This window comes from Silene latifolia, chromosome 1, assembly GCF_048544455.1.
Source record: "Silene latifolia isolate original U9 population chromosome 1, ASM4854445v1, whole genome shotgun sequence".
In the NCBI taxonomy this organism is placed as follows: Eukaryota; Viridiplantae; Streptophyta; class Magnoliopsida; order Caryophyllales; family Caryophyllaceae; genus Silene; species Silene latifolia.
The window spans coordinates 196,511,463-196,534,657 of NC_133526.1; the positions used below are offsets into that span (position 1 = coordinate 196,511,463).

Genomic DNA, 23,195 nt, shown 5'->3' on the forward strand with positions numbered 1-23,195 from the left:
ATTAAATGAAGTACACATGAATGCGATGGAAACTTCGATCGATTAACTGATGATGTTGCATTATAGTCAATGGAGATTGAAGTAACATTAATGAACAAACAATTTAGAGTTCGTCTAAATTCGAGAACTCTGCATTAATTGATCATTGAATTGTTCTTTCTGTGAATTTGAGCTAGCAGAAACCAGCAACAACATGCATAAATTGAAACTAAACGCTGATTGAATCAACAACTGATGAACATTCATGAAACAATTGAATGTGACAAACAGAACAAGAATTCGCAAGAACAAGATATTCATTTCTGGAAACATTAGGTCTTAATATCTGCTTCAATTACATAACCACATCATCAGCTAATACGACTACTAATTACTAAACCGAAAGCCAAAACATTAACATTTCATAATGAATTCCAGATCCACAACAACATAACCCTAGAAACCATACCAAACACCTAATTGATTAATTAATTAACCGCCGAAACCGTAAAGAGTCCTTCCTTGCCTCTTGAGAGCATAGACAACATCCATGGCAGTAACAGTCTTCCTCCTGGCATGCTCGGTGTAAGTAACAGCATCACGGATGACATTCTCTAGAAAGATCTTAAGAACGCCACGTGTCTCCTCATAGATCAAACCACTGATGCGCTTGACACCACCACGGCGAGCTAGACGGCGGATGGCTGGTTTGGTGATACCCTGGATGTTATCGCGGAGGACTTTACGGTGTCGTTTGGCTCCTCCCTTTCCTAATCCCTTTCCTCCCTTTCCTCTTCCTGACATTTTTGTTGTTGAAAATTAAGTTTGTTGTTTTTTGAATTGAGAAAGAGTTGAATTGTTTACACTTTGCAGGTGAGGAAATGGAAAAGGTGTGGGGTGTGTTTATATAGGTGTCGGATTTTGTGAGGGAAAAAAGAGCGATCCGTGTGAGAAGGAGAGGAGCGTTGTGAGGCGTTGATTTGATTTATTTGAGGGTTGAGATTGGATGGGAAATGTTTTGCGGATTGTGGATTTGTGTTTTTAGGATTTGGTGTGGCGGGAGATTTTGTGGAAGAAACACGCGGTCGATAATTCGATAATTCCACATTTTGGGAAGTTTACACTTATTTTTTTGTCAATTTTTTTTTTAAAAATTACACGCAAATTAATACCTTCGTTTATAAATTACACCCAATATCGGATTCAGGCCCTTTCCGTCAAAATTGAAAATTTTTGGGTCAACACATTGATTTTATGACGATTTTGCCCTTCCTTCCTTCTTCTTTTATGAAACATACTTCTCATCAGCTTGTTTTTTTTCTCCTCATTCTCCTTATCTCCTGCCACCACAAGCCCGATTCTCATGCATTCTCTTCATTCTCATTCGGTTAATGCTAAGCAATTATGATTTTCAATTCGGTTCTTCCCAAGCATGTTATTATTGATGTTGTGTTGTTTGAGAGCGGTTTCGACGATTTGTACACGAAAATCCAGAAGTTACAAATCATAAACATCCCCTATTTACTAAAAGAATAGGTGAAACTCTAAGTTTTCCCGCCTAAATATATTTCCTAAAATAAGGTTAGTTTTTTTAGCATATTCTATAAGTATGGTAGGCGATAATACACATAATTGTTTAGATTTATATATTTACTAGTATTGGTGCCCGGCTTCGCCCGGGCTACCTCTACTTACCATTAATTTTTTTTTCATTAAATAAAATTACTTAAAGTTATGTAACCCATAAATTTATCATTAATATATTTTTCTATGACATATCCTAAAATTACGATGAAATAAATTTTGAGACAAATTCATTACTCCCGCTATTAATATTTTACTCTTATTAATGAAACAATAGTAATAACATTTCACTACTTGCCCGTAATCATTGTTACTTTCACTACTCCCGCCGTAATTATTGTTACTGTCACTATTGCCGCATTAATATTGATAATTTCACTACTCTCGCCTAATTATTGTTAGTTTCACTATTGCCGCATTAATATTGATTATTTCACTACTCCCTTGTTATCTCTGCCGCTTTCACTAATCTCGCTAATAACATTGTTACTTTTACTATTCAAATGAGTGATTACTGTCATATAACTATATCTTTTCACCAAAAAAAAATCATATAACTAACTATATCCAATGTTACTACAATTCTTTTCTTTACTGACGAAATTACTTTCACTACTTAGGCATGCAATTTTAAGAGGATTATATATTTATATAAATGTATTACATATATGCATTAAATCAAATCGAAAGAATTATGCAATATTATATATTATGGAATCTAACTTGAATTATTTATAACCTACTTATTATATTTTTGTATGTTAAATAATTAACATCTCTATACATCTAATAGAATAAACTATAAACTTTAATAAAATTGCATAGATTTTAAATTTAGTACTCCTATATAATTTTATGATGATAATAATTAATACCATAAGTGTGCATGTTTATACTAATTAATTTTTTATTTTAAGGAAATTGACCATCTTCTAGTCTTCTATAAATATTTAGGAAAATTACCAAGCATCTTAATTAATTATTTTATTTTAAGGAAATTGACCATCTTAATTAATTATTTTATTTTAAGGAAATTGACCATGTTTTAGTCTATTACAAATGTAAAGGAAAATTACCAAGCTTCGATATAATTTAATTTTAACCCAAACTATATAATATTTGCATTGAGATCCCTTAATCGGGTCCATCACACGGTGCTAGTGATTTCAAACTATATAGTATAATTAATTTGTATAACTTTCTTTAATTACATTGACGTCCCTTGGTTTCTGGCTTTAATATATAGTATTGATGTCATTTACTATTTCACATTCTACACAAATTTATCTTAAATCTTTTTATGATATAAAAATTAATTTTTTTTGTTTAAAGAATCATAGGATAAAAATTCATTGATTTCTTATAATAAAAAGCTCTGGTTAAAAATATATTATCAGTAAAATTTTGTAAAATAACACAATTAATCTCTCGGTAAAAAAATCTTTCGTTGAAATATTCATTTCATGATTAATATGATTTTGATTTTTCAAATTAAAATATTACGATGAGAAATGTAAAAAAAATTAATATACACGATGAGGAGTTAATTTAAATTTTATAAATAATACCCTAAAAAGGTAAAATTCTATATATACCGTGCATATATTGCACGGGATTTAAACTAGTTACAAATCAATTTGGTTAACACCATTAATCTTCCCTTTCCTCACCAAAACACCAAACCCATATCGAACTAAACCATCTGGGCATCTAAAAAAAACATTGGTTTAACAATTAGACCAAACTTGTGAAATTTGTGCTAATCCATAAGTAAAAAGTTGTCACTTTTTTTCTCTAATTAATAATGAAGAAGTTGCTATAAACACCAATGTTTGCCCAGGAATTACGAAAGCCCCAATTTACAGTGGAGAAAAAAAACTAAAGAATTCATAAGGTAGATAATGAATTAGAATAATGATCGAAGGTAATTAAAGGGAGAAAATGGAGGAAAATTCAGTGAAGCTGAATGTTGATGGAGATGTATTGGAGGAAGTAGAGACGAGAGAGGAGAAGTTTTGGTAAATGGAGGAGGATTGAGGAAGAAGAATAAATGCGAGGGCAAATTCGTCATTTTATAAAAAAAATCACCTGGCATTGGGTGCAATTTATAAACGGAGGTATTCTTAAAAAGTGGATTAAGCGTGGGTGTAATCGATAAATTACTTTTTAGTTTAGGATGTGTGTTTAATAAAATTCGAATCAATCAATACATATATATAAAGCAGAAACTTTTCAAGTAATATTACAGAGTCCAACTTTTTTAGAATTCTTATATATAAAATAAATTTTATATAAAATTATTATCATTATTCTAATAAGTTTAGATCTAACTTTTTCCTCTTAATAATTTATGAGAAAATTATCCTAATCGAAGTAGATCTAATAATTTATGAGAAAATAATCTTACTAGAAGTAGATCAATTATTTATGAGAAAAATAATACTAATAGAAGTGGATCTAATAATTTATCTATTATTCTTTACTAAAATAATAATAGAAAAATAACTTTATAAAGAATATTTATTTTAGAAATATTTATAACGCAAAAAAAGTCATATAATAAACGTATAAAAGTGTTAAAATTGCATATTTTATAAACATACAATTACTCATTGTGAGAAAAAAAAAAAGAGATCCTAATTTTTTACAAATATAAAATATTCTCCAAATTCTAAGTTGTTCGACTTTAACTATTTAATGAAATCCGTGTAGTAATAAAGATAATTTTATTTTATTATATTTTTGAATATTTAAAAGATTTACAAAATATTCGAGTTGCTAATTATAACCAAACCCCTAATTATCTTCCAAAAACCATAAGAAAAAGCTGATTTTTATTTAAAAAAAATACTCTAGAAAAAAAGTCACATGTCATAATAGGAAAAAGAAGTAAGGAATGACATTTACTTAGCTTTTGGCTTTTATAATGGTGGCGGGAGGAGAAATTTTTTTATAATGACAATATTAGAAATAAACAACTTCAATGGTGGCATGAAATAGTTTTAATTCTGAATATGATAAGATTACCAATAATATTCACATAAGATTAAAAAAAAATTGAGCTATCATTTAAAAATATGAAATAAGTCTCATATCGATTTTGTCAAGCCAACAATTTAAATAGAAATGAACAAAGTCAAGAATTACACTTTTATACGGGATTAATAATCCAAGAACCAGCTAACTATGATTTTATGAATGAATCAGTGTACGATAAATATATAGAAAAACTGTGCGGACTATATATAATCTGCTATTATATCACCGAATTTTTTCTTCAAACTAGTTTCAAATTCATATCAAATCCATAATAGACGTTAAAAATGTATTGAACTACCAAATATACAAAATTATTCGATTACATCAATTTTTACTTTCTAAATTCCAATTCATCTGTGTTTTTATTCGCTTAATTATTTACTGCGGTTTGCGTATGGCTGGTTATTACTATGTCATGAACAAATTGTATATTTAAAAGTGCAATAATCTTTGCAATAGCTTTTCGTATATTTTTTTTTTTGGAAAATTTCCATTTTGGTGCCCCAAGGTTTGGGTTAATTCCACTTTAGTGCCCTGAGGTTTGCATAATTCCACTTTGGTGTCCTGAGGTTTCGACTACTTCCCACTTTGATAAACCGAGTTTTGAAAAAAAAATCCATTTTTTTTGTTAATGGTTAACTATGAGGTATATCATATGAGTTTAGTTGAATATAAGGTACTGCTTAGTGTAATAAATGAGGTTAAAATAAAGACAACTAATTGGATATATATTGGTTATGAAGTGAAACGATTGTACATATATAGTTAGTAATTTGAAGCCATTTTCTTAAAATTGAAACTCTTTTTTGAAAATTTGTTCATTTTGTTATTATAAATAAAGAGTAGAATAATAATGTAAGATAATGATATTTGATTTTGTTGATAGACAAAATTTCAAATAAACAAAAATGGGTTATAATTTTAATAAAATTAATATAAAACTAATCAAGTTTAACAGTAGTATCCTAATATCCTACTCCCTCCAATCTACACAAAACTCTTCATTTGCTTTTTGGAGGTCAGACTTTGAAAAGTTGATCATTAATTCACTCAAAAATATATCCCACATCTACAAAATTAGATGTCGTATTATATATTTCACATGAAGTTCATAGGGAACAACCAGTCTTAATGGTAGATTTTGACGTTGTATTGATAACGAGAACCGTGTTATTGCTAAATAGATCACTTTAATATCTATTTTGGACAAGCGTTCAATCCGTTCAGGTAGGAAACTTCACGAGTAAGGCTTCCACGGTAAGGCGGCTAAAAAAATTGTCAATGTAACTGAATAATGTGTTCGGATAATTGTATGCGTATTGCAATGGTGATGATATGAAACTAATCTTATGTGTGCTAATAAGTCATTATGAACGTCATCAACAACAACAACGATTTACATTGGAGTTTTTTGCCTAATTCGTTATAAAGGTAATTACAAGTTTACCATGTTTCTCTCAAAAGCATTTAATTTATAAGTTAAGTTGTTGACAATGATTTTATTTTATTGTATTTTTGCTTTGAAAAATTATGGTACTCTTACTCTATACGGGTATTTGATATGCAATAATTAGCCATATATATATTTTGGCCAGGGAGGCGGTGCGAAATTGTCGACGGAAGTGAGGATAACTAACGTCAATCAAGCCAATCTGATTATTATTTACTTATCATTAGCCATATACATATTACGTGGTGAATTTTTTTTTGTACAAATTTTAGCCATACACAGAAATTATTTACCATACACATAAATTATTTACATAGATAATATCTCTGTAATTTATTGTCTAAAACTTTGTTTTTTGCTAATTACACATATCAGAGATACATATCAACAATGCGAGATACAATAAAAATCAAGCCAAATTGATCATTAGTATTCCCTCCAATTAGCTATAATGTTTCCTCTTTCCCGAAACGGATTATTCAAGTAATGTTCCCCTTTCCTTTTTTGGTAACTTTTACTCTTACTTTATTCATCCCTCTCTCCTATTAGACCATCCCCAAGCAGTGGTCGCGCTAACTAGGTCGCGACCCGATTTTACTCTTAATCCTAACTTATTAACCTTGACTCATTTTCACCCTCCCAAGCAGAAGGTCGCGACCTAGGTCATCAACCCAATCATTATCCACTTTACAACATTCTCAATCATTGTTTTTTATTGTTTTATAATTGTTCAACCAATAAGAAATTGACACGTAGAAGGTCAATAAGACCCCTCTTTTGATCAACCTTGGTCACAAATTGACCAACCTTGGTCACAAATTGACCATTTCTTGTTTTTGGTCACAAATTAACCACCCTTGGTCACACATTAACAATACTAATTACTTGATTAACCGTGACCAAGCAAGGTCACGACCAAGCAATTGACCTTGCTTGGGGATGGTCTTACCAAACCCCACACAACTCTTTTACTCTTATTTTATTACTTTCCTTAATGTTTTGCCTTCACAACTCCTTATTTAACTCCTACTAATTCATCTCTCTCCTATCAACAAACCCCACATTTTTTCTTTATTCATTTTTTTAAGTATTGTGCACATCTCAAAGGGGATCATTATGATGAATTGGAGGGAGTAGTATATATATACAACAAATACGATATTACCATGTTTCTCTCAAAACAATATGTTCGTCTTTTATAAGACTTATTATATTGCCTTAGTAGCTAATGCGCATGCCATATACGGAGTATATAGTAATCATATATTGATGTATATATGGAAACTTTCAACGTAACTCTCCATATATTTCTAAGAGCTCAGTAGTATTGCCATATGAAATTTTTAGAAAACACGGGAATGGATATTAAAAATACGATCATTGAGATAATGAATATGGTCATGAATCATGAACCAAAACATTTCGCCAAACAAAAATATTGGGAAAAATGAATGCCTTTTATGTAAGGGATCATTTCATGCAAGACTTGGTGTTTTAAGAGTTGTTTGACAACTACATATGACACTAAAATTTATCAATTAAGATTCTTGATGCGTGTCATTTATATGATGTTTTACACCTTATTTTACACGCATTTCAGAGCTCAATTATGTAGTTTATGCTACTATTTGCTCCATTTCGTCTACTTTCGTATTTTTATGTAATATTGCAGATTTATGCGGAAATGAGTAGAAATCAAGCTAAATCCGTCCCCGAGTACTAGGCATTGCATTTGACATGAAGTATTTACTCTGGAAGCAAACTTGGTGCGCGTATCGAGGCCCAAAAGACGAATTTATGAAGCTTTTGGAGCCAAGAACCAGCTACTCCAGTCGATCGACTAACCTACATGGTCGATCGACCAGAGCACGAAGATCAGAAGCTACTGTACAGCGCGTATCAGTCGATCGACCAGCTGCTTTGGTCGATCGACCAAACCGTTAATTCTGACGTGAATTAATAGAACGAGAATTCTGAAGCCCATTGTAATTAGGTTTAGGAATAAGAGTTATGTAATATTTCTATAAATCGTAACCTGATGTTTTCAGAATATCATCAAGCTTTATCATCAAGTCATTGTTATCAGTTAGTTAGGGAAATAATTAGGGTTCTTGAGATTATTTCGTCATCAATAAAGTTTTCTTTTCATTCGGTTTTGATCTTTCTTCTTCAATTCTCCCTACGGTATTTTCTGTTCCTTCGTTTAATACACGCTGTTTTAATTCGTTCGTAGTATAGAATTGCTAGAGTAGATATCCTAAAGCCAATTATCGTTTCATGTCAATTTCTTATTTAGATAATTTAAGTATGAATTCAAATGCTTTAATTGTTGATTTTATTGTTGTTATTATTTCCAGTATGAGTAGCTAAACCCCTTTGTGCTAAGATGTAGGAGAATTGTAGTGTAGGCGGTGTAAAATTAGTAGACCTGAAATCGCGCCGTGGTCGATCGACTGGCCTACTTGGTCGATCGACCGGCCACGTGAGATTACCTTCGTTTTAATTAATTTAATTGCTGTATTTGACGAATCGAGTGCACGCGACTAGTTGAATGTTTAGGAATTGACCGACCCGATAAGATCGAAAGATAGGGGAGGGAAATAGACTACCTAATTAAGACGACTAAATTAATAAGATCGAGAGATAAGTTAATTTAGACTTTTAAATCACTTTTCAGGACGAAAGTTAGCATTAGTGATATTAGGGACCCGTAGCTAGATCAAAAGATGCCACCTGTTAAGAATGGACCGAGAGGACTTCTTATTTTCCCATCTCACGTGATTGTTTTAAACTTACCTAGGATACTGCCGCCGAAACTACAGTGAACCGACCATCTTAGCACCCTTTTTATTTGATTTCATACATTTCTATTTATAGCTCATTCATTTGCTTAGTTTACTTTTAAATTTCATTGCCTTTAGTTATAGTTTCACTCAAATCAAATCCCCCTCACAATTGTTACTTTAGATTAAAATTAGACAACTATTAATTGCATCGCCTCCTTGTGGTTCGACCCTGACTGCCATTATCTATAGTAGTAGTTTGGAATTATAAATTTATCTTTGGTACTCTACGACGGTATCAAATTTTGGCGCCGTTGTCGGGGAGGCAATTGTTTAAATTTTTAGTTGTTTTTATTTTAGTCTTTTCTCAGTTTAAGGGACATCTGTTCCTTAAACTCTTCTTATATTCTACTCGTAGTTTCTTCTTATACGCAGGTCACAGGGTGGTGAATTACTACCGTTCAATCCTGAGATTGAGAAGACTTTGCGTGAGTTGAGACGATCATCTAAAGTATTGCCGACAGAGGAAGAGCTGAGTACTCTCTCCAATTACTACGAGAACGAGCTATTCGAGGAGGACCCACCTTCATCTCCTATTTCTACTTCATCAGCTGAGACCGTCACATCTCCAGATATGGCTGAAGAAGCTAGTATAGCCAGTCACTCCGAGCCGAAAGCTGAGAATCTCTACAAGGGATTCACATTGCCAGCTGGGACAGATAGGAAATTCGAACCAAAACCGGCTTATATTAACTTGGTTGAGAGAAACCAATTTGGGAGAGCTGCAAATGAAGATGCAGCTAAGCATATGGAGACATTCATTGACTACTGTTGCTCCATACCCCCACCAGTAGGTGTGACCCCGGATCAAGTAAAGGAGACAATGTTCTTATTTTCGCTCCGTGATGCTGCTAGGGAGTGGTACCGAGATCTTGATCGAGCTGCTAATGAGATTACTGATTGGAATTCGTTGGCCTTAGCATTTTATAAGAAATACTTGTCTGCATCGAAGACCAATGCGATTAGAGCTCAGATCACGAGCTTTAAACAGGGTCCTGATGAAGATTTTCATGAGGCATGGGTCCGTTTCAAGAGACTGGTGCGAACTATTCCGCACCATGGGTTTGAGAAGTGGTTTCTGTGCAACCAATTCTATAATGGTCTTTATGATGATCAGAAAGCTATCCTAGATGTTGCAGCTAATGGGAGATTTCAATAAAATAGCGGTGAGACAAAGGGGTGAAAAATCATCGATGACATAGCCATCCATAAAGCAGAGCATGGGAATTCTAGAGGAAATCAGAGGAGGTCAGCTGAATCACCTGCTGTAGTTGCAATAGAGGCCCTTACTGCGAGATTCGACAAGATAGACTTCGGGGGATCCCAAAAAGGAGGTATATACAAGGTTAATGCTGTTTCAGACGGTCCCTTTTTATGCAAAAGATGTAGAGCTGAGGGACATGTTTCAAATTTTTGTCCTAGTTCGACTGAAGTATGTGCTGCCTTTCAACATTATAGGCAGACTGGTACATATCCCGATCCCTCTAATGTCCACCCCAATTTGAGGTGGACCAACCAGAATGTCCTTAATCCGGGTCCTCAGCAGCAGCTCCAAAATTCCGATTTTACTGAGTTGAAAAATTTGTTGCTAAAGGAGTCCCAAGCTAGAGAGGCCGGGATGAAAATGTTAGAGAGCCAAATTGCTCAATTGGCTAGCAAGAGTGCAACTCGAGCTCCGGATAAAAAAAAGACCCTTAATGCAATTACTTTGAGGAGTGGGTCTACCCTTGATGGGCCCGCTATGGTCGAGGAAGCTACTGGAAAAGATGAGGCGGAACCAAGTAAGAAGAAGGCAGTAACGAACAGTGGCAAGAAAAAGACGATCAGCAGGTATGTCGATCGATCGATCGACATACTTGGATCGATCGACCAGTCCGCGAAATAGTGCAGCTTCTGGTCCTGTAGAAGCCAGTCGATCGACCGACCTACCTGGTCGATCGACTGAAAACGCTGCTGAAGTTGAACCTTTTCGTCCTCCAATGCCAGATAACTTGAGGGATCACTTATTTCGGGGTACGACGACTCCGAAAATATTGAGGCAAGATCCAAATTCTGATGGGTCAGTCCCGGTTCCAAAGTATGACCCGATGACGATTAATGGTTCATTTTGTAGACGGTCTGAAGAAGGTTCAAGCTACAACAAAGACAAGGTAGTGGATTTTCAGCCTAAATCCACTGATGCCGGTATGAGAGATTTAGAGGAGAGGGCTAAGTTGCTTCTTACAGTCCCGTACCCAGAGAGATTGGTGCCGACAAAGGAACAGGTATCGTTTAACAAATTTGAAAATGTTATTCGTAGTTTAAACGTGCAAGTTCCTTTATTAGAATTAGTTAACCAAGTGCCTGCTTACATGAAATTTATGAAGCAACTTTTGTCTAAAAAGAAGTCACTTGGTACTGTGCAATCTGTCGCACTAACTGAGGAGTCATGTTCCTATCTGACTCATACTACACCTCATAAGCTAGAAGACCCAGGTAGCTTTTCAGTCCCACGTAATATTGGCACCATTTTGTTGGAATATGTGTCCTCCGACAATAATGCGATCACAACTGTTGATCATGATGATCACATGTTTAAGTCTCATTCTAAAGAATACAATTGGGAAGTAATATTTTACTGTCAACTGGTGCACACATATCGGTAATGATTGGCTGACTAAAGTTTGACATTACTGTCGTGCGACGGTGGTGATCAGTTGATCCCCTTAGGTCATACCTAAAGGGTAACACTCTTAATTGATTATTTAATTGATCGTATGACGATACGGGTTAATTAAATTACTTAAAATTGACGGACGATTTTGGAAGTAATATTTGCGTATCTCATTATAATTTGATTAAATAAGATACGGTCTAAGTGATCGAATTGTTTTATTACTTAGATGAAATTATTGTTTAAGGAAACAATTGCATTTGAATGAATAATTAATTATAAATACAAGATGTTGTGATTTATAATTGGTAAAATATTTTGGTACAAGTAATTATGAATTACTAAGTTAATTTTGTATATGACGTATTTTTATTAATGAGTTGATTTTTAATGTGTTAAAAATACATAACAATTTTACATGACATGTGACAAATTGACAAATTGACAAAGTTAAAATGGAATCCATTTTATCTTAATATGGACCGAAATTAGTGGGAGTATTAGGAAAATATTATGTTAAACTAAGTGGTAAACATAATCATTTTTGCCTAAACCTAGCCATGCAAACCTAATGCCTCTTGTGAAGAGCACCTTACTCATGCATTGACCCTTTGAACCCCTCCCTCTACCCGGTTTTGTGAAAGGAAAATACCATGGGTTTTTCCTCTAATTTTTGCCTTATACACTACTTCATAGTTTTAGTGTATTATTCATTCATTCATCCACCCAAAATAAGAGTTTTAGAGAGATAAAATTCTTCCTCTTTCTCCCTTCTCTTAGCCGAAATATTAAGAGAACAAAATAATATTTTGGTCAATTTTATTCAAATTAATATTGTTCTAGTATCAATAATATTAATTTTATTTAGAGGTTACCTCGGGTATTAATCCTTGGGAGGGATTCTACACTTGAATCCTTGTACATCCAATATTTGGAGAGCTCAAGAACAAGTGAGGAGGAGAACTCACTTGTGCCCAATAATAATCCGAAATATCAATGTAAGGGTTGATGATTTCTTCCTTATTCTTATTATTGTTTGCATGCATAAGATCAACATTTAATTTTATGACTAAATTAAATCATCACATATATGAATATGTTAAGTAATGAGATATAGATTTCCTAACAAGCGGTATCACGAGCCTTAGGTTGTTTGCATGCAAATCGGTTATAGTTTTTCCGAGTTATACGATTAACATATAAAACTTATAAATTTGTGTTATTATGAAATATCACGAAATAAATTACGCATGTTAAAGTTTCTGGTCCTAAAATGTATTTAGGATTTTTGGTTAATTTATGGATTTTTTATTGTTCATTTTATATAATAATGGCATTAAAATGTGATTTTATGATAAAAATGTCATTTTCGGACTAAAATTAGCTAAACTTCGAATTTTCTAATGGTTTTTGGATATGTTTTCACATATATTATTTTTAGATTACCTGTAAATTTTCATAATTTTTGGAGTTTTTATGCTCGAAATATGGATTTTTCATGATAAAAATCGAATTTAAATGAAAAATAGGTTAATATGCGATAAATTTCGAATCTGGTCATATAAATTTATTATGTTGTCACATGAAATTTTACAAGATGTATGTAAAATAATAGGGTATAATGAAGTCTTTATGCATGATTTATGAATTTTTGATGAAAAATAGCATAAATAGTGACTTTAATTAGTGAATAATTGCTAAAACATACTTCATGACTAAGGAAAAACGTCACATATTGCATTTTATTACCTTTTTCATATCTAATATTGAAAAGTTGATAAATATAATTTTTCTTATATTTTTATGATAATATTTGATAAATCCGATAAACCGCAACATTGTTTTTCCCGATAAATTTCGAAATTTTTAACCTAAGTGTTTTGAATATTATGAGTGTCATGGTATTTTTCCAGAATGTTCATGAGTTTAAAATTTCAAATTTTGAATTTATTTGAAATTTTTGTGATTTATTTGAAGTTTATGGCAATTTTATTGTAATTTTGAGTCCATTAATGAACAATTTTAAGAAATATAAGTTAATTATAGTCAAATAGTTAGTGGAGACTAATTTTGAGTCCTAAGTTGGTTAGGCTAATTAACTTGTACATAAATATGATTTTATGTAATTTATTGTGATTTTAAAAGGTTGAATCACGCAAATTCGTAAAAACCGATTAATATACGATATTGGCTCCTTAAAGGCGATTTAGCATAAAATTGGGCATGTTCATACATATTATAATGCTGTATTTTATTTATGATTGTCATAATTTTATTTTATGTAATTTTTGAATTATGTAATTTTTACTTAGTATGGCCTTAGTTTTTAATTGGTATTACCCGAAATGTATGGGAATATCGATTCGGTTGTAATTTATTGTGATCTCGTATCACCGTTTTGTAATTTAATAGATTTATTTTAATTTTAATTACAAATGTATAATAGGAAATTATGTAATTTGTTATGTAATTTAATTATTCTGGAGATCCTTGAAGACGGCGTCACTCGAAAAGGAAATCCATTAAAGACGGTATTACCTCGAGATGCGTGCCTCAACCGAAGTTCAAGGGACCAATGGAGTTGGTTTCCGAATATGTAATAGTTAATTAGATTTTCTATTTTAGGAAGGCCATACTAGGATTTATTTTTATGCTTTGCATTTTATTTATATGTCGCATGCATCGCTAAATCGCCATAACTAAAACATGCATTGTCATTTTAATCGAGTTTATCGACCGTGTCAATTAGAATTATCGTAGTTCACCGCTTTAGTTCACTTAAAACGTGATAGATAATAAATTGACATGACCTCTCGCTAAAAATAATCAATTGAGACATAGCCTTACCAAAAAGTAGAAACCATGAAAACCTATTTCGTGAGGGAGTGCACTCGGCCACACCAGGGTACAAACCTTGTTACGTAGGGGAAGTGGGTGATAAATGTCTATCCACCGAATTCATGTTGATGAGGGTTTCATCGGTCACACCGTGCCCAAGTTAATGTGGGTTTGGATCATGGACACATTTATTCGAAATTTGGATTGAACTCAACAAAAGTTTTTGATAAGGATTTTATCGGCCACACCGTGCCCTTGTCGGATGTGTTTTGGGCTAAAGATAAATGTTAATGTAATTTTAGCGACCAAGAGTTCTAAAAGTAGAATCGATTAAAGAGTTAATCCACCGAGTTATATTGATAAGGGTTTCATCGGCCACACCGTGCCCAAGTTAATATGAATTTGGGTTTTGGAATCATTTATCTAAGTTGGGTAGAGGTCACTAGATAAATGCAATAAAACTTGTTTAAATTAAAATTTTACAAGTATTATTATTTTGAAAACGACATATATTTTATTCCTTCTATATTTTGTTTTGTAGACCGCTTTTATTTCTCATAACAAATGGCCACTCCAAACACCAACGCCACACCTCTCACTAATACTTCATGGCTCCGATCCTTCATGGATCGATGTAAACTTGAAAAGAATGGGTCAAATTTCTCCGATTGTGATGCCCAACTCAAATTAGCCGCCCAAGGTGACGACAAGCTTCGTTACCTCACCGAGGCCTCTCCACCCGAGCCTAATGCTAGGTCGACCACCGCTACTAGGGAAGCATATGAGGCTTACCACAAGGAGTCTGCCGCAATGAAAAATGTGTTGATCTTTGCGATGGAGGCGGATCTCCAAAGGAGAGCCTTTAAGATGGGCACCGCTAATGAAATCTATTCCAAGCTTGTGACAATGTTTTCACAAACTCCGCGGATCGTCCAATATGAGGCGGCCGCGGCATTCTTTGATCTCGACTTTAAAGAGGGCCAAAAGGTTAGCCCTCACGTGCTCAAATTGATGGAGCTAGTCGAGACCTTGAAGATTCAAAAGGTTGAAATCCCCAAAGAACTCATTGTAGATAGGATTCTACACTCCTTATCCAAAGTCAAGGCATATGTTCAATTCCGGGTGAATTTTAACATGCAAGACAAGGACGTGTCTCTTGAAGAGTTGCACAAGTTACTTGTGCAAGCCGAAAGAGACATGGGGTTAAATGTTAACCCACCTAAGGATGTGCTTAACATAAGCACCAAAAGTAAGGGGAAGTTCAAGAAGAATAGGAAGAAGGGTAAGAAGCAAGCTCCCACTTTCACCAAAGCTAAGACTTATGAAGCTAGCACTTCCAAGATCAAGAAGGGTCCTCTTGATAAATGCCATTATTGTAATGGTGTTGGACATTGGAAAAGAAATTGTTCCAAATATCTTGGTGACATTAAAGCTGGAAAGATCACTCCAGTAGGTAAATGACTATCCTTTCTTTTATGTTTCTAATTCAACTATTGTATTGTGATACAAAGTTGTGATAATGTATCCCCTTTTTATTGTAAATAGGGCCTTCACCAAGCAAGGACAAGGGAAAAGAAAAGCAAGCTTGAGAAACCATCAAGAAGCTAGGAGTAGCTTCCATGAAGCTTGGCTTTTTATTGTCTTATTTTAATTTATGTTTCGGATTTTAGAACCTTTTGATTTTCGTGTTCGACATGGAAATGTATTTTGGATAATGGTTGTATTTTGGATATATAATGGTGGCTTGGTTTGCAACCCAAGTCACCCGTTTTATCGTATTTTATCCTTGTTCTAAAATTCGTCTTTATACGCTTGCTCATAGAAACATATGATCATTCACTTAAAGTGATCTAATAGATAACTATAATGATGGGATTCATTATATGTCCACAAGCTTAAGGCTTGTGTATGATCAATTATAAAGTGATATTGAGTTGATGAACTCTCTTAAAGGAATGTCAATCACCGAGTACACTTATCAAATTTAAAACAATTAGTCAACCTATGAGATAGTCCTCCTTATACTTCAAAATCATTATTTGTGTCTCATAAGCTATCTTTGAATCTCTAGTGTATTTATTCTAAAGATAGAGTGGGAGAAAAATGAAGACACAAAGAACACCAAGCAAAATTTATGTACTTGTGTAAATGAGATCTACGCAAGAAAAAATGATTAAAGAATGATTTGTATACCTATTTATATAGTGTACACGGATAGATGAGATCTATGGTCTCGAATAGATGAAATCTACATGACAAAAGAGACCAAGTGAAGTAATCAAAAGAATATGTTCTCAAGATAACTACACGAGGAGACCAAAAGAAAGTTTTAGAATAAGAATGACTAAAGTAAAGTCTTAACAAGAGTTTTGACTAGTTTATGAACAACATTTGACCAATAGTTTCAATATTGATATTTACTTAAGAGCCTAAATGAATCAAAGTTTCATCCTAGAAAATAAATGAGATTTATGACTAGAAGTTGCAAATATTGATATGCCGATATCCACAAGAGCTAAGTTAAGTATTAACCACGCTAATGTCATTACTTAACCTCATTATGAAAATGATATGGTTAAACCTCCTTCCGAAAAGGGTATTTTGAGAAGGACGTGTATTAGATATAATTCACATTTAATCTAATGACATTGCCGCGCATCATTATAAATGAATAAGTTGGAGATTAGAATCTCTCTCCATAAGGTTAAGATTGAAACCTTTTCAAAATAGGTATTTTGAAAGGATATGATGGGAACATATATGGTTTTATCTTAATAACTTAGCAAAGCAAAATATATTTCAATTCTTGAAATGTTTCAATTGAGTAGTCAATTGCGAAACATGTGGAATTAAGTGGGAGTTGGAAATTATCATGTGAAGACATGGAATTTAGAGGGAGCAATCATCTTGTAAAAGTTTATAACTCATTACTCATTGAGAATGACGAGCTAATACTTTTCTTCACAAAGAAGTATTTGAGTTTTCAATTCTGGATGAAAATGGACTATGATGAATCCAATTACATCATGAGATGTTGGATAAGTATTGAGATATACACCTCAAACCAACCAGAAGCGTAGGTTATTCATATCGATGAAAATGGAATTACCATAAGTAGTCATGGTCATTCATTGAACCTTAGAATGGTTGACGATATGATTAAAAAGTTACTAATGTTTCCGCCATTAGAATAACCATGCACATGTCCCATAATGAATCATATGCATAAGAGCATGATGAATCATTGGCGAGCCATAGAAGAATCGTCATGAATTCTCGAGGAGAACCGATGAGCAATTTCAGTGTTGGACAGAACACTCTGTTATGTGTCAAGAAGTTGCACATATTAAAGTTCGAACACGCGTAAGGATTTATGAAAATCCTAAGCTTTTCAAGCTAAAACGAGAAATAAGGAGTTTGGAAAGATACTTAGTTGAAGTAAGAAGTTACTCAAAACTAATATTTTCTAATATGCTAGGACTTGTGAGAAGTGCTAGGCTAATCATCTTGACAATTGTTGCAAGACTCTACAAAACATATACCTAGTGCATTGTGAGTGGGTGGAGTACTTGATCAGTGCAAGTTATATCATTCACCACAAAATTCATTGGTTATGTGATAATCGACAGGGAAGTTCTTTCAAGATAAAGAACCCAAACCGAGGTTGGGAACCTATATGTGTACTTGGTAAAGTTCATGATATGAGAGATAACATGAATGTAAAGGAAAATGCGATTAAAGAAGTTTGAACACATGGACACATGGTATGTTAAACTTCCATTGCAATCGTCTGGTGTTTACACACTTACGATATGCATCACAAGGTTGTAATACGGTATTGACTACCCGAATGTGATGTCGACATTTGTCGTTTGAGTTATTATTAACTCACCTTATACTTTGTTACATCCAAACAGGTTGTAGAGACAATTGAACCCCGTCAAAGTGAACACGTATTGGCATTGTATTCGCCCATAGTTACTTACATGAGGTGACGTCTCGAAGTGACTAGAATGTGATGCGATTGATGGCAAGTTCAAGTGTCATGGAGTCATATGAGAATGACTAGTCGATCACATAGGCAGACTGTTAGGAACACTTTGTCGGGCCTTATGACCGCTTATAGAGTTCTGGCAAATTTATATAGCCTGGTCGTGGCGAGAGCTACTATAGTATTCTAATGAGTCGATTCTTTTGACTAAAGACTATTCGCCTAAGATGGCACAATTTCAGATTAACTTTGATTTGTGTTACTACGACCTTCGTAAATGGGGTCAAATGGGCATATTTTGGGTTATGATGGTTGTGGCTAGTCGAAGTGAATGAGTGCGATAGGAATTGTCCACCCCTAGTCAGGGTTATAACAATATCTCAGGGCCACTTGAGGAGTAATGAACTGGAAATGCGTGGCCACACTCGGAAGATATCTATGGTAGATAAATCCGGTCAATCAGTTATTCTCCAGATCGAGGAAACCACTCTCGATATGATCACTTGCAAGTACGACCTGAAAGCCACCTTGCATTGAGTGGGAGATAGTAATAGGACAAGAGAATTGGTGACGCACACTTGTCGAGGACAAGTGGGAGATTGTTGGAATATGTGTCCTCCGACAATAATGCGATCACAACTATTGATCATGATGATCACATGTTTAAGTCTCATTCTAAAGAATACAATTGGGAAGTAATATTTTACTGTCAACTGGTGCACACATATCGGTAATGATTGGCTGACTAAAGTTTGACATTACTGTCGTGCGACGGTGGTGATCAGTTGATCCCCTTAGGTCATACCTAAAGGGTAACACTCTTAATTGATTATTTAATTGATCGTATGACGATACGGGTTAATTAAATTACTTAAAATTGACGGACGATTTTGGAAGTAATATTTGCGTATCTCATTATAATTTGATTAAATAAGATACGGTCTAAGTGATCGAATTGTTTTATTACTTAGATGAAATTATTGTTTAAGGAAACAATTGCATTTGAATGAATAATTAATTATAAATACAAGATGTTGTGATTTATAATTGGTAAAATATTTTGGTACAAGTAATTATGAATTACTAAGTCAATTTTGTATATGACGTATTTTTATTAATGCGTTGATTTTTAATGTGTTAAAATACATAACAATTTTACATGACATGTGACATGTGACAAATTGACAAATTGACAAAGTTAAAATGGAATCCATTTTATCTTAATATGGTCCGAAATTAGTGGGAGTATTAGGAAAATATTATGTTAAACTAAGTGGTAAACATAATCATTTTTGCCTAAACCTAGCCATGCAAACCTAATGCCTCCTGTGAAGAGCACCTTGCTCATGCATTAGCCCTTTGAACCCCTCCCTCTACCCGGTTTTGTGAAAGGAAAATACCATGGGTTTTTCCTCTAATTTTTGCCTTATACACTACTTCATAGTTTTAGTGTATTATTCATTCATTCATCTACCTAAAATAAGAGTTTTAGAGAGATAAAATTCTTCCTCTTTTTCCCTTCTCTTAGCCGACATATTAAGAAAACAAAATAATATTTTGGTCAATTTTATTCAAATTAATATTGTTCTAGTATCAATAATATTAATTTTATTTAGAGGTTACCTTGGGTATTAATCCTTGGGAGAGATTCTACACTTGAATCCTTGTTCATCCAATATTTGGAGAGCTCAAGAACAAGTGAGTAGGAGAACTCACTTGTGCCCAATAATAATTCGGAATATCAATGTAAGAGTTGATGATTTCTTACTTCATTATTCATTATTCATTATTCATACATAGGCATGCAAAGCTACAAGCAAGGTCTTATCATTGTGTTTTCCACTTATAAATAATTAACACAATTTTAAAGACCCTAACCCTCTTATTTCGGTACACTTAATAAAATGGGAGGTCCATTTTATTTTTTGTCATTTGTCAATTGTGGCATATGTGACATGTTACTTGACATGTGAAATTGTAATGTATTTTTAACATATTAAAAATCATCATACTCATAAAATATGTCATTAACAAAATCGACTAGTAATTCGTAATTACTTGTACCAAAAGTGTTTCCGAATTATAAACTACAACATTCTGTATTTATAATAATTTATTCATTCCGTTTCAATTGTTTCCGTAAACAATAATTTCATCTAAGTAATAAAACAATTCGATTACTTAGACCGTGTCTCATTTAATCATATTACAATAAGATACGTTAATTATACTCACAAAATCATCCGTCAATTTTAAGCAATTTAATTAACTCGTATCGGTATACGATTAATTAAATAATCAATTAAGAGTATTTCCCTATAGGTATGACCTAAGGGGATCAACTGATCACCACCGTCGCACGACAGTAATGTCAAACTCTAGTCAGCCAATCATTACCGATATGTGTAGACCAGTTGACAGTAAAATATTATATCACACATGTATTCTTAAAATGAGATTTAAACATGTGATCATCATGATCAACAGTCGTGATCGCATTATTGTCGGAGGACACTTATTCCAACAATCTCCCACTTGTCCTCGACAAGTGTGCGTCACCAATTCTCTTGTCCTATTACTATCTCCCACTCAATGCAAGGTGTCTTTCAGGTCGTACTTGCAAGTGATCATATCGAGAGTGGTTTCCTCGATCTGCAGAATAACTGATTGACCGGATTTATCTACCATAGATATCTTCCGAGCGTGGCCACGCATTTCCAGTTCATTACTCCTCGAGTGGCCCTGAGATATTGTTTTAACCCTGACAAGGGGGTGGACAATTCCTATCGCACTCATTCCCTTCGACTAGCCACAGCCATCATAACCCAAAATATGCCCATTTGACTCCATTTACGAAGGTCGTAGTAACACAAATCAAAGTTAATCTGAAACTGTGCCATCTTAGGCGAACAGTCTTTAGTCAAAAGAATCGACTCATTAGAATACTATAGTAGCTCTCGCCACGACGAGGCTATATAAATTTGCCAGAACTCTATAAGCGGTCATAAGGCCCGACAAAGTGTTCCTAACAGTCTGCCTGTGTGATCAACTAGTCATCTCACATGACTGTATGGCACTGAACTTGCCATCAATCGCATCATACTCTAGTCACTTCGAGACGTCACCTCATACAAGTGACTATGGGCGAATACTATGTTAATCCGGGTTCACTTTAACGGGGTTCAATTGTCTCTACAACCCGTTTGGATGTAACAAAGTATAATAAAAGAGTTTTAAAGTAAAACTCGAACGACAAATGCGATTATCACATATGAATAGTCAATGCCTGATTACTACTTCATATTCTATAATATAGTTTGATCTTGAATGTAGTTGTTCATCTCAATTTAATTGAAATGACATGACTCATCATGTTAAGCCTATGAGAAGGCTTTGGTTAGTAGGTTTTATCAACTTCTTGTACCTTACTCAACCTTACTACATACTTGTTTTCCTTTGTAATGTATACATTTGCATTACAAAACTTTCTGAGTACGTGTCGATATCCAATCAAGACATAGGCCTTCTAGCCTTAGAATAGCTCCCACTGTTTTCACAGTGTGCGGGACTCTTTCTTCTTGCACATCCCATGATTGCAAGTGTACTCAATCTCCGTTGTAAACATTTCTCATTGTTCTTTATTGCCTAGAACTGTAACGCCCCGTAATTTCGGACCGTTAATATATTTCGAAAATAATTAATTAATCAAGTTAAATTTAATATTAATGTATTTAAAGTAAAAATAATTCAAAGAAATATAATTTTATTATATTTTAAGGTAAAGTATTTATTTTGATAGTTTCGAGATGTTTAAAAATAGTTTAAACCGTGTAAAACTTTTTATTTCGAAATAAGGGCGTATCGGGGGGAAAATGACAATTCTTTTGAACATTGGGTAAACGAATTTGGAAATGGGTCGTATGAGTATTCAATTTTCTTGTAATCTCGTGTTTAAAAACTTTGGTCTTGTCGGAATTTGCATTTGACCTACGGTTTTAATTATTATCGAAACGAGTCAAAACCGACTCGAAAAATCCCGACTCAAACCCGCTCTTTCCTTTCTTTCTCTCCTTTCCCGCGGACCACACCCCCTTCCTTTTCATTTTTTCTGATTTTCTTATTCTTATGTTCATCTTCAACCTTCCAACAACACCAAAACACCATTTTCCCTCAAAATCAAGCTAAAATCGCCCTAATTTCTTCATTTCTTATCGGATTTTCACGAAATTTACATTTCCGGAATCCCCTCGTCGAGATCTACAACCTTGTATGTTTTAATTTCAGTTTTCTTGAAGTTGTTTTAAGACGAAATTTCGGAAATTCGGTATTTATACTTAATTATTGTGTTTTTATTGTTTAATTAGGTGAAGAATTGGAGGACGAGTTTGGGAACTCGTATATTGTCGAGGATAGCGGCTAGTTGTTGTTAGGGTTTGGGTTTTGAGGTGCTAATTGCTCATTTTCTAGCTTAAGGTAACATATTTCGAGTTACTCGACGAAAGATCGTCACATGCTTTGTTGTTTTTGTATGTTTTGTGATTTTTGTTTGAGTAATAATTTTCACATGATTAAATTTGATGCATGCATGTTTAATCCATGTATTTTTGTAAGTTTTAGTTAACAAGTTAGTATTGGGAACGATTAATTATGTTTAGACGGTCTTATAATGAATAAAAATGGAAAAAAAGAGGAGTAATGGTGGCGGCAGTGGGCCCGGAAGCAGCCCGGCAGGCCCACGGCTGGCCCATGGCTGGCCCGGGTCGGCCCGTTGCTTGTTTCGCGGTTTTCCATGCATTGTTCGTCATTTTAGGTTCATTA

General features: G+C 33.7%; 1 protein-coding gene across 1 annotated transcript; it reads right to left on the bottom strand.

The window, feature by feature from the left end:
* Nucleotides 1-278: 278 nt before the first annotated feature.
* LOC141616119 (histone H4) lies at nt 279-864 on the bottom strand. Its single transcript, XM_074433841.1, has one exon. It carries the CDS (start codon nt 781-783, stop codon nt 472-474), a length of 312 nt encoding a protein of 103 aa, XP_074289942.1. The 5' UTR covers nt 784-864; the 3' UTR covers nt 279-471.
* Between the last annotated feature and the right edge of the window lie 22,331 nt (nt 865-23,195).